This window comes from Plecotus auritus (genome assembly GCF_963455305.1).
Source record: "Plecotus auritus genome assembly, chromosome: X".
Taxonomy (NCBI): Eukaryota; Metazoa; Chordata; class Mammalia; order Chiroptera; family Vespertilionidae; genus Plecotus; species Plecotus auritus.
The window spans coordinates 102,656,029-102,669,103 of record NC_137784.1 but is presented as its reverse complement, the minus strand read 5'-3'; the positions used below and the strand labels follow the sequence as shown (position 1 = coordinate 102,669,103).

The following is a 13,075-nucleotide window of genomic DNA, read 5'->3' as shown; positions in this document are numbered from 1 at the left end:
ACATTTGAGGAGCAGGTGTTTTGTTGACCATTCAAGTTTACTGTGTAATCTGAAAGATTTTGTCATGGCCACAGGTTCTGGAAACAGGCCATATACATTTGAATCACTGCCCTACCTCATACCAATTATGTGACCATGAGCAAGATACATTATATCTGTGTTCTAAATTTTCATCAAACCTGAGTTGATTATTATAAAAATTAAATGAGATAGTTAACATAAAGTGCTTATTTAGTACAGTGTTTCGCATATGTATCCTCAGTAAATATTAGCTATTATAAAACTATTAAGTGGCATCAGCAATACAATTATTCTTACCTCATTTTGTTTTAGAAATTGAGTTAGTTGAAGAAATGACATTCAATATTGTACTTTTTGTTTTATGAATTGTTTTTTAAAAAGCCCTTTTTTAATTTCATATAGGTCTGGCTAGTTTCTGTGGTGCAGTTTTTCGTAAATATCCAATTGATCTTGCTGGTCTTCTTCAGTATGTGGCTAATCAGCTAAAGGCGGGCAAAAGGTATTCATAGCAAATTATATGTAAATGAAATTCAATAATTAGAGTGCTTCTGGTGACATTTGGATATTAAGATTTCTGTTATCCTGAAAAACTATTTGTTGATTGTAGGCTTAAGTAGAATAGTTGCTCACTTATGTAGGTGGAATTCTTTAATTAAAATACATTATAATTTAATTTATAAATACTTTTTTGCCAAAAGAAATTAATATTTGGCTATATATGTAACTCTAAAAAGACTAACTCATTTTGACTACCTGTTTGGCTTTTGAATAAATGGTTAATATGATATATTATAAATCCTTTTATGACAAAACTATTAATTATGCTGCTGGACAGCAGTTGGCTTTTACACTGAGCATTTGGTAGGAACATGTTTATTTTGAGGGTGTATATAGTGTCTTTAACACAATTATTTTTGGAATTTGAAATTTAGAGAGACATAAAGCTTACATACCTTTTGAATAGTACCCTCCTTTCTTTATAAATACTGAGTTTTATTATTTTATTTTGGACCAATATCAGTGTTTAGAGTTTGAATTAGTATGTACATTAAACCTTGTCAGCAGTAGACTGACTAGAATCAAAGAACTAAAAATTGTTTTCAAAAGCTTTCTGGTATAGAGCAAACAAAAAAATCTGTAAAGCTATCTGGTGTTCCAAACAAATATTATCTAAGGAATTCTTGACATTATTATTTTGGTTTAGGGAAAATTTAAAAAATATTTAGATTCAGGATGTTATGAATATAGCACTTATGCTATGCTCATCTGATTGGCCATTCCTATGCATTGTACTCTTTAGTGTCTATGACTAGGAGAACATAATGTTATTTTAAAATCTATAATTTAGTTCTCTGTACTGTAAATATAGTTTTTGTGACCATCTAATTAAAAGATAGTTTAAAGAAAAAATGTTTTATTGGGACTTTTTGCGTACTAATTTGCATGATGGCCCTCTTGTTTTCAAAAACTATGTTTAGGTAAGACAAGGCCAATTGAAAGAGTAAGCACTTACAAAGAATCTTAGAAAACTGTTCCTTTGTCTATTACTCTGTGTATTGGATATGTCTAGCTTTACCTTTGGGAAAATATCTGCATTTGTTTTATGGGAAAGAATGTTTTCACTTTATCTTCATTACTTAATTAAAGATGGTCTTGGAAGTCATAGGCATTATTTCCATCGACAGTCCTGAACTTTAAGAATTAAAATGTATAACTGTTGGCACAATAATAAATGTGCTTAAGGCTGGCCACTAAATTGTCGTGTTAGGCTTAAATACCACAACATGGAACTTCAGTCCCCTTCCTTTTTTAAAAAATATATTTTTATTGATTTCAGAGAGGAAGGGAGAGGGGAGAGAGAAACAGAAACACCAATGATGAGAGAGAATCATTGATCCGCTGCCTCCCACATGCCCCCCCTCCCCCACACTGGGGATCGAGCCTGAAACCCTGGCATGTGTCCTTGACTGGAATTGAACTCGGGACCCTTCAGTTCGCAGGCTGACGCTCTATCCACTGAGCCAAACCAGCTAGGGCTGTCCCTTCCTTTTTTCCATCCCTCCCTCCTTTCATCCCTCCATTCTTTCCAAGTGTGTGTTATTATTTAGAGAGATATCTCTATACCATAAAAAACATTTATTGGCCTTTCTATACTCTAGGGTTAAAAAAATGCTATGGAGGACATTATTGGGTCACCAATAAGAATGGAATATGAACTGTAAATTCAGCTGATAAAAATGAAATATGAACTGTAGATTAAAGTATTGTATCAATGTTAGATCTACTAAAGTTGATAACTGCTGTGGTTATATAAGAGAATTGCTGTATTTTTAGGAAATGCACTCCTAGGAAATATAGTCTTAGGAATTTTAGGGGTGAAATGTACCCCTAAATGATGTTACATACTAAATGAACTCTGAAATGGTTCAAAAATGTGTGTCTGTGCGTGTGTAGAGAGAGAGGAGGGAAAGAGAGAAAACACAAATGATAAAGCAAATAGGAGTAAAATGTTAATAGGTGAAGTTGGGGTAAAGCTTTGGACTGTTTTTATCTTTGCATGTTATCTGTACATTTGACATTATTTCCAAGTAAAATGTTCAAATAAATGTAAACATATTACATGGCCCAAATGTTTTTTGTATAGTTCCTAGGAATGCAGTTTTCCTTAAAAAATGCTTTAACCCCTTTTTCCTCATACTTACATACAAATAGTTTAGGGGTTCTCAGTTACCATATATTGTCACTTTTGTTTGAAGTTTCAACTATAGGTTGTTTCTTATTTTTTCTAAATAGTTTTGACCTGCTTATATTGAAAGAAGTGGTACAAAAAATGGCAGGAATAGAAATTACAGAGGAAATGACAATGGAGCAACTAGAGGCCATGACTGGTGGAGAGCAACTAAAAGCTGAGGTGAGAGTTGCTATTTTTATTTATTGATTTTTTTAAGTTCAAAATGTATGCATGCTCATGTTAAAGAATCCAAACAGTACGTAAGTACATAAACCAAACATCAGAGCCATACTTATTCTCCTCTCAAAACTGTCCACACCTTCCTTTTAAAAATTGTGATTATTAGTTATTTTAACCTTTAGTTAAATGTTTTTATTAATTTTTTTAGAGAGAGGAAGGGAGAGAGTGAGAAAGAGAGAGAGAAACATTGATTTGTTGATTCACTTATTTATGCATGCATTGGTTGATCCTTGTATGTGCCCTGACCAGGGATCAAACCCTCAACCTTGGTATCTCTGGACGACGTTCTAACCAACTGAACTACCTGGCCAGAGCATATTTTAACCTTTTTAAAAAGCTGGAACAAAGTAAAGAAAAAGGAATACTTTCTTGATTTATATGTTCCCCTCAAGCTACCCTGGTGTCTGTAAGGGAAGTAAACCACATCTGTAAAGGAAATAAATATCAAATCTTCTTTGGTCCTTGATATCCTAACTGGCATAAATCTGAACATAGTTACTCTGTTGTTGAATCTGTTCCACACTGAATAAAGATTATATATATATATATATATATATATATATATATATATATATATATATATATATATATATATATATATGGCTAAGTGACCAACCATACATCCATCTGACTGTCCAACTGACCAGCCAGTACATATCACGCGCACTGACAATTTAATTTTGTATTTTAATTTTATAATACTATATATTATATACTATTTTGACATGTAATTTTTTGCAGTAATGTAATTACCGCATGAATCTTTCTTCTAATTAATTTCCTTTCAATGTTCAAGAATCCGTGCACTGGGCCACTAGTCTTTTATAAGAGACTGTATAGTAGAAAATGGAAAATAGGCAGAAGTTTCAAGGCAATTGACAGTTATCTAAGTCAGTGACTATAACTAGTAACAGTGTCATTAAAATAAATTTTCAAAGAAAGGGAAAGTAAATTTATGTCTTCTCTTTTGCAGGGTGGTTATTTTGGCCAGATAAGAAACACTAAAAAATCCTCCCAGAGATTAAAGGATGCACTATTGGACCATGATCTTGCTCTTCCCCTCTGTTTGCTTATGGCTCAGCAGAGGAATGGGGTGATCTTTCAAGAAGGTGGAGAGAAACATTTGAAACTTGTGGGAAAGCTCTATGATCAGGCAAGTTAAAGTGGCTTTTGTGTTTATGGTGATTTTTTAAAATCCCGATAATGGCAAATATAGCATGTTCTATAACTCGAAAAATGTAATTTTGCACATATGAGTGTGAAACAGCTCTAATGTAAAGTGTAAAGTAGACATTCTGGAAATGGGCTATATCTGTGCAAATTATGATATTTAATCAGTGGTTCTAGGAGATGTAATAATATGTATAAGGTTTTTAATTAAGTAGATAACTAAGTTGTTTGCTCTCATATCTTTCCTAACCTCTGAAATTTCAGTCACAGCAAAGTAGATGTGATCTTTATTTATAAAATATACTTATAAATATTAAGCACCAAATCTATAGTTCACTTACAAAATGTGTTTAACAATCACTATATTACAAGGAAAAAGGATCACACATATTTTATAAATGAAGTTTTCATCTTTTAAGGGCAAGTAAATTGACTTCTGTCTACATAAAATTGTTATATGTGATTTAAGTAAATATATTCTCCTACTAAAAGTGATGAACAATAACTTGGAACTTGAGAACTCGTTGATCTTAAAGTCTTAGATTAGTATACTTTCAGTACCTTGGCATCTTTTTTGTAATATGATTATGTTTGTAGATTGTCTTTAAAGTTCTTTCAATTTGTCAAATTTAAATTCTTGTTAATCAAAATATTGTTTAAATGGCACCTTAGTCATTTTGGAAAATGTTTTATGTTGTTTTTGTAAAATGACAGCACATTTGTGGTTTTTTTTGTCTTATTTTTTAAATTTAGTGTCATGATACCCTGGTACAGTTTGGTGGGTTTTTAGCATCTAATCTAAGCACAGAAGATTATATAAAGCGAGTGCCTTCAATTGATGTGCTCTGTAACGAATTTCATACACCCCATGATGCAGCATTTTTCCTGTCTAGGCCAATGTATGCACACCATATTTCAGTAAGTATAAATATCATTGCTGTCATTTACGAACAATTACAAATAATTTTAACTGTTTTATTTGTAATTGCATTTTACTTTGACATAGATATAGATTGTCTCTTGGAGAGTTACTCTTTTGTTAATACTCATCTCTGAGCAGTGTATAATGAAAATGTCCCCTTTAAAAGTAAGTCTTACTAGTTCTGTAATTTTACTGTTACTGTGCAACTAGTTGTCCAGGTTGATTTCTTATGTCTTATGGGCCCTCTAGAACTATAGCTCTCAAACATTAGTGTAGATGAGAATCACCAACAAAGCATCTTAAAAACTGAGTCCCATGTCCCATAGTTCTAATTTTGTTTTTAACCTCACCCAAGGACATGTTCATTGATTTTTAGAAAGAGGGAGCGGGAAAGAGAGAAACATTGAGTGGTTGCCTCCTGCATGTACCTTGACCAGGGCCAGGGGATTAAACTCACAACCGAGATATGTGTCCTCACTGGAAATCGAACCTGAGGCCTTTTGGTATGGGACAATGCTCCAACCAGCTGAGCCACACTGGCCAGGGCCCCCAATTCTAATTTAATAACTTGAATGGTACCTGGAAATGTGTTTGTTTTGTTTTTATTTATTTTATTTTTTAATATATTTTATTGATTTTTTTTTTTTTTACAGAGAGGAAGGGAGAGGGATAGAGAGAAATATCGATGAGAGAGAAACATCAATCAGCTGCCTCCTGCACACTCCCTACTGGGGATGTGCCCGCAACCAAGGTATATGCCCTTGACTGGAATCAAACCTGGGACCCTTCAGTCCACAGGCCGATGCTTTATCCACTGAGCCAAACTGGTTAGGGCTATTTGTTTGTTTTTTAAGAAGTACTAGATGATTCTGAAATTAATGAATGTGGTATGTCATTTTGAGAAACACTCCTGTTGAATACAGAGTCCTGTTTCCTCAATGACAATATCCCTGTTAGATAGTTGACTTGCTATTATGCATACTGCCTTGAAAGAAATATAGACAGAAAGTCTTAACTACTCCCAAACATTCTAAAAATTCTTACAGTGTCTGTTGTATAACTTTTAGAAAAGGTGTTTTTATGGTTGTTTTATTTCTCTCCACCTACATGAAACAGCTGAAAACAAAAAACATCATGAAGAGCAAACTAGAGCCTTCTGAAGCAGATTATCCCAGTAGTGACTAGGACAAGGAGCCTTCATGCTTCAGAAGGCTCTAGTTTGCTTCAGAAGGCTCCCTTCCTCTCTGTAAATAGCCCTAACCAGTTTGGCTCAGTGGATAAAGCGTTGGCCTGTGGACTGAAGGGTCCCAGGTTTGATTCCGGTCAAGGGCATGTACCTTGGTTGTGGGTACATCCCCAGTAGGGAGTGTGCAGGAGGCAGCTGATTGATGTTTCTCTCTCATCGATGTTTCTAACTCTCTATCCCTCTCTTTCTCTCTGTAAAAAAATCAATAAAATATATTTAAAAATAAATAAAAACAAAACAAACACATTTCCAGGTACCATTCTCTCTAAAAATAAATACACCTCTCTATCTGCCACTGTTACCTGCAAAGCAGTGACCTCTAATTGGAATTCATTTTTCCTTTTCCCTCGGGGCCATGGTCCTCTGTTTGGAATCTGGTACTTTCCCACTCGGACTGGAGTCCCAGCATATTCTTAATTTTGGGTTAAAATTGGATTCTGGCCCTTCTGTTTATTGTTTTAAGTCTGTACTATACAAAGCTTCCTTTACAAATTTGGGGAAATATCTTAGACTTGTCTCTTAAGCTAGGATACCTTCTTTGTTCCCAGTAGGGATACAAGGCTATGTAGTACAGTCATGGAAAAAAGGCACTGAGAAATTTGGTGTATAATTGATCATTTAACCAACCATTAGCTCTTAGTGTTTACATATCAATTGCTACAGTCTCACAACTCCCTCTAACAACTAACTAAATGTTAATTGGTTTAATTATCACTTTATTAGCATGCAGCTATTCTTTGCTATACTTTCTAGAGGAGAAAGGGGAATAAGGGAGAAGGAATAGGCCTTTTATTTATTTATTTACTTACTTACTTACTTATTTATTTATTTATTTAGTCTTTATTGTTCAAAGTGTTACATATGTCCCCTTTACTCCCATTGATTTCTTCTAAGCTTTTCTTGTCCTTTAGAATCTCTCAATTCAGAATATCTTACGCTCTTTGCATAGTTATTATGCCTTGTGTGTCGCTCCACCCCACAGTAGATCAGGGAGAATTTCTTCATCTCAGGAATTCTAACCTGCCTTGCACTATCCCGTGGTTGGCAAACTGCGGCTCGCGAGCCACATGCGGCTCTTTGGCCCCTTGAGTATGGCTCTTCCACAAAATACCACGGCCTGGGCGAGTCTATTTTGAAGAAGTTTAAGCTTAAAAATTTGGCTCTCAAAAGAAATTTCAATCGTTGTACTGTTGATATTTGGCTCTGTTGACTAATGAGTTTGCTGACCACTGTAACTATACCGAGAACACACTAATCAGCGATATTGAAGCCTACCAAACAGAAACACCTGGTTACCTGAAGTTGGCTGAACTTTTCCAGGTCAGAAAATGGAGCAGGTCATTCATACCAATAGTTGCCTTTTCTGTAGCTTGTGTAAAATATTATGCCTTTGTCATTTAAGGGATACAAAACTAAACAAAGCAATATCATTTCCCTCAGGGTTGAGGAAGAAAACAAAGAACTATACAGAAGTGGCTATACAGAGCCTACATGCCACCCTCTGGAAAGGGAGTTCCTCAGCAACCTTGGTTGCAGTGGATGATATCCAACCTTCCCTGGGGATCCTTGCTTTTGATGTTTTTAGTAAAAGCCTCTCTTGAAGAGCCTTTGATGAGAGAATATGAGTATTGGAGGACTGCTAGGTCCCTTCCATAGTTGACTACTAGCAGGCTTTCATGAGAATAATTCAGCCAACCAAACACTGCTTAAATTATTGGGCCAGCAAGAGCTTTTTTTTAAACCAATAATTAGAAGTACAGCTATAACTGTGGATATCAGTTCTGTTCCATAGATCTAGTTCCCCAGGTGACTTGAGATGTAGAACTATTGTGCCTCTCCATTTTACTAAAGATATGAGCTTGATGAGGGTTTTAAACTGACTTTAGACAAGGAAATGTTCATCTTAGGTAAATATGCAATGTAACTGATCAAGCCTATTTTTTTTAACTTGGTAGGGAATAGGGGATGCATAGCAATAGAGGTAACAGATTCAGAACCAGAGGATTGGGGAGACTGGGGCTATCATATAATCATCTCATACCTATAACCTAATATTTGAGTTTTAATTGCTGAGAACCACCTTGTAACATGGGTCTGAAAGGCTCCCCTCAGTTACTCTAGATCTCACTCAAACCAGCTAGCTAAGCTACCTTATGCAGGTAGTTTGAACACGAATTTATCTTGTTTTGTTAGAACCTTAACAGATGTCATTCTGCTCACAGGGATTCATGTTAGTTACCATCATTAGGACCTGCTCTCAAAATTTTAAAACCCTTTCTTATCTCAGCTACTGTTCTCTCAGGTCTCTGATGTAATTGGGACTTCTCTCTCATAAGTAATGTTCCTTGTAACTTTGTCACCTGTGTGGTCTCAGTAGTTATCAGCATGTTCTGTAAAATGTGAATAACATGAGATAAATCTTCCTACTTCTAGACTAATTGTACTATTCTCATAGCCTGCTTGAGATACCCTCTGGAACAAATAGTACTTGGTATGCCTTCAATTCCAGTGAGCCTGAGGTAAAGCAGCACTCAGGAAGGAAGAGTCTTTGCCTAACCTTTAAATCTGACCTTTTAGTTCTGGGTTTCATGTTTAGCACAAACTGTGAATGATTAAGTGCTTTTCTAACATGAAGAAGAAGCTAGTTTTAGATCTCCTCTCAGGTTCATCTTCAGGGGTGATGCCTAACCCAAACAGAATTTTCTGGGTGGGGGCTCCGTCATCCTAAAGAGACTGAGGGACTTGAGACAGTAGTAATAGCTTCACCTGGTATTATTTTATTTTTGACATTTGGCATACACTCTGTGAACTAATAATGTAGTTCTTCCCATTGTACTAACATTCTTTTTCTCATATAGTTAAGAGTATGGCCTTCCTCTGGCTCTCCTCCTACTTAGGACAAACCAACCAAGCCAAAAAAGCTAGTGTCAGTTCCCACACACTTTAAACTCCAATATACCATAGCCATTCATAGAAAATTTTATTAGTTTGGCATTAGGGTGACCAGTTGATCCTGGTTTGCCTGGGACTTTCCCAGTTTTAGCACTAAAGTCTCAAATGCTGGGAAACCCCTAAATTACTGGCAAACCTGGACAGTTGGTCAACCTACTTAGTAGTCCTATGGTGACTTTCTCATAACCTTTTTTAGCATTGATCCAGCTTATTTTTTGTTGTTGTTTTTTTTGTTAATCTTCACCTGAGGATATATTTCCATTGATTTTTAGAGAGAGTAGAAGGGAGGAGGAGAGACACAGAGAGAAACATTGTAAGAGAGACAACATTGATTGGTTGCCTCCAACATGAACTTTGACCAGGGCCAGGGATCGAGCCTGCAACCAAGGTACATGCCTTTGGCTGGAATTGAACCTGGGACCCTTCAGATGCCGTCCGACACTATATTCATTGAGCCAAACCAGCTAGGGCTGATCCAGTTTCTTCTTCTCTTTTTAAAAAAAATATATTTTTACTGATTTCAGAGAGGAAGGGAGACAGAGAGAGAGAGAGAGAGAGAGAGAGAGAGAGAGAGAGAGAGAGAAACATCAATGATGAGAATCTTTGATTGGCTATCTCCTGCACGCCCCCTACTGGGGATCAAGCCCTTGACCGGAATCAAACCTGGGACCCTTCAGTCTCTATCCACTGAGCTATACCAGCTAGGGCTGATCTAGCTTCTTAATTGGCAAATTGTAACAGCTGATAAGGACTACATGTAGTTATAAAACATTCTGTCCTTGTTGGCTGTAGTAGTTCCATCCTGCCTCTTTACCAGTGTTATAACCTTCTACTTGGTTCACTTGAATATCTCAAAAGCAGGAGTGGAAACCCTACATGTCTAATACATGATGCATCAATAAGAGAGAACAGGTTAGGGGGAATGGACCGGGGCCATACATACCTTATTCACTTACTCAACAGGTCAGATTTAATAAGAATCTTCTGAAAAGCTGCTAGTGAGCATACAGGACTAAAGATTGGAACAGCTTCCAGGAATTATTTATCTTAAAATAAATGTCTTTTTGGTAAGAAACTAGAATTCTTACAACAGTTTTGATTGGTCATCTTCTGATATTTGAAAAGGGGACATAGATTTTTTTTCCATTTAAAAAATTAATTATTTTTCCATCACTATTTATCCCTTCTATGCCCTCTTCCACTTCCACCCACCCCCTTCCCGAACTCTGCAGTCACCACACTGTTGTCCAGGTCCATGAGTTCTCTCTCTCCTTTTTTTTCTTTTTTGCTCAGTCCCTCTACCACTACACTCTGAGCTGTCTTCCTGCTCTTTATCTACGAGTCTGTCTCTGTTTCACTTGGTAGCTCAGTTTGGGGAACATAGGTTTTTATACAGTGAAAGTCAATGCTATAAATTGTGTTGTGTATGTGTGTTTACTTTTTATTTCCAGTCCAAGTATGACGAACTTAAAAAATCAGAAAAGGGAAGTAAACAGCAACATAAAGTTCACAAGTATATTACATCATGTGAAATGGTGATGGCCCCTGTCCATGAAGCAGTGGTCTCCTTACATGTTTCCAAAGTCTGGGATGACATCAGCCCTCAATTCTATGCCACATTCTGGTCATTGACAATGTATGACCTTGCAGTTCCACACACCAGCTATGAACGGGAAGTCAGTAAACTTAAAGTCCAGATGAAAGCAATTGATGACAATCAGGAAATGGTAGGTTTTTATTCTAGTAGCTCAAGTACAATAACGTCATGGTATTAATTTAGCATTACCCGTACTTTGAAATTGTGTTAGCTCGGGTTCCTTAAAGCCACAGTCCTGTTGCTATATAATATTGCCCTAAGTGGGTTTAATGGTGACCTCTCAATGGTTGGGGCCGAGGGCTTGGTGAGTATGTGGAAGTTTTGATCATTCAAAACGTATTTGAGTTTGCTTTTCTACTGAAGTCTATGTTAATGAACTTAAAAATGATCTGTGTGATTCCAATTGCAAGAGCAATAGTAGTTCCAAAGAGGAGAACTCTTTAGGAGAAGGCTTTATTGAAGAGGTGAGTCTTGAGCTGGATAGGCCTTGAAGATAGATTAGGTTTGAAAATAATGAAGGCAAATTGGCTACCCTAGAGCTCCAGCAAAGGTGTGAAGTAGTCCCAAGTTTAAGGAGACCACGTTTACAGTAGCCAATGGGCTCAGTGATAAGTTTGAATGGGGCCAGTTATGTAGAGTAGTGAATATTAGAAAAGAGGACTTGATAAAATTGAGGGTTATTTTAGATTTCTGAGGAGGGACTTAACGATAAAAATGCTACTTTAGAAAAATTATTCATGACAATGGTATGAGGGATGCATTTGATAGGGGAAAGGACTAGCAGTAGGCTGAAGATCAGCCAGGTGGCTTTTTGGGTAAGTCATTGTGAAGTGCTGAGAGCATAGACTAAGGTGGAGGTTGTGGTAATGCACAAGACTTGTAATGTATTGTGATATTGGAATGAAGGAGATGGAAGAGTCAAAGATGACTCTGTGCCTCAGAATAAAGGTACCAGTGTTGGGAAGGTAGCCTGTTTTGATGGTGTACAAAGACTGGGTGACTTTGTCTTGAATTTGTTAAATGGAGGTGAAAGCACATCTAAGTAGACGCCTGAACACCCCAGTGGAAGTAATGAATATAAAATAGCATTTATCTCTTTGAAATTTTTAATTAAAAGAAAGGGAGGCAATGTGCCTGTAGTTAGAAAAATATCTAACTTATACTTTGTAGCCTCCAAATAAAAAGAAAAAAGAGAAGGAGCGCTGTACTGCCCTTCAGGACAAACTTCTTGAAGAAGAAAAGAAACAGATGGAACATGTACAGCGAGTTCTACAGCGACTGAAACTGGAAAAAGACAACTGGCTTTTAGCAAGTATGTTGTTGGAATTGTTCCTGCTACTGCTAAATTACAAAAGCAGACCTTTATAACTGGAGGTGTTGAAGTGTATTATATTTGTATTTCAACTCTGTTCACTATCCCATTTTTTTGTTATTCATTAATGCAGAGTCATCTTCACATGTTCACTGAAGGAATTGATTTAGTTTGCTGGTAAAATTAATTAGCTTATAACTACGATAATTTAACTTCTTGTATAAAATCTTATTTCTGGAGAAATTATAGATAGAAAAGTATCCACAGAGTAAAAATGAAAGTCTTATTCTAGGCATGACCCTTTGGTTGCTAACTATAAGTAGCTTGTGATTGTATAGCATTCTCTATACTAAAGTTAATATGTTGTCATGTTTAGTGTCCTTGAGGCACTTGAGGAAGAAGTTTACCACTTAATATATTCTTCCCTTATTTTTAGAATCTACCAAAAATGAGACCATCACAAAATTTCTACAGCTGTGTATATTTCCTCGATGTATTTTTTCAGCAATTGATGCTGTTTACTGTGCCCGTTTTGTTGAATTGGTACATCAACAGAAAACTCCAAATTTTTCCACACTTCTTTGTTATGATCGAGTAAGTTCTTTTTATTGCAACCTTTTTAAAAAAAAGTCTCATGCAAAGATAGCTAAACATTATAATCTATATAGGTATTGTTGTGTGTGTGGTTAAAAGCATGAACTCAAGAGCCAAGTGCCTGAACTTGAATCCTAGCCCTGCTAATTTCTATCTACATGATCTTTGGCAAGTTTTTTAACTTCTCTGTGCCTCAGTTTTCTTATTGTAAAATGGGATAGTACCTACTTCATAAGATTGTTATGAGTATTAAATGAGTCACTACACACAAAAGCACTTTGAATAATGCC

At 36.1% G+C, this 13,075-nt stretch overlaps 1 protein-coding gene across 1 annotated transcript in view; it reads left to right on the top strand.

Moving 5' to 3' along the window:
• Positions 1-13,075, top strand: part of THOC2 (THO complex subunit 2) — a 111,897-nt gene that overhangs the window by 78,325 nt on the left and 20,497 nt on the right. The window contains exons 13-19 of the mRNA XM_080653130.1: positions 424-520; positions 2,815-2,932; positions 3,966-4,145; positions 4,916-5,080; positions 10,734-11,009; positions 12,050-12,191; positions 12,628-12,785. Of these exons, the coding sequence (XP_080509256.1) occupies positions 424-520; positions 2,815-2,932; positions 3,966-4,145; positions 4,916-5,080; positions 10,734-11,009; positions 12,050-12,191; positions 12,628-12,785 (1,136 nt within the window). The remainder of the gene's footprint in view (positions 1-423; positions 521-2,814; positions 2,933-3,965; positions 4,146-4,915; positions 5,081-10,733; positions 11,010-12,049; positions 12,192-12,627; positions 12,786-13,075) is intronic.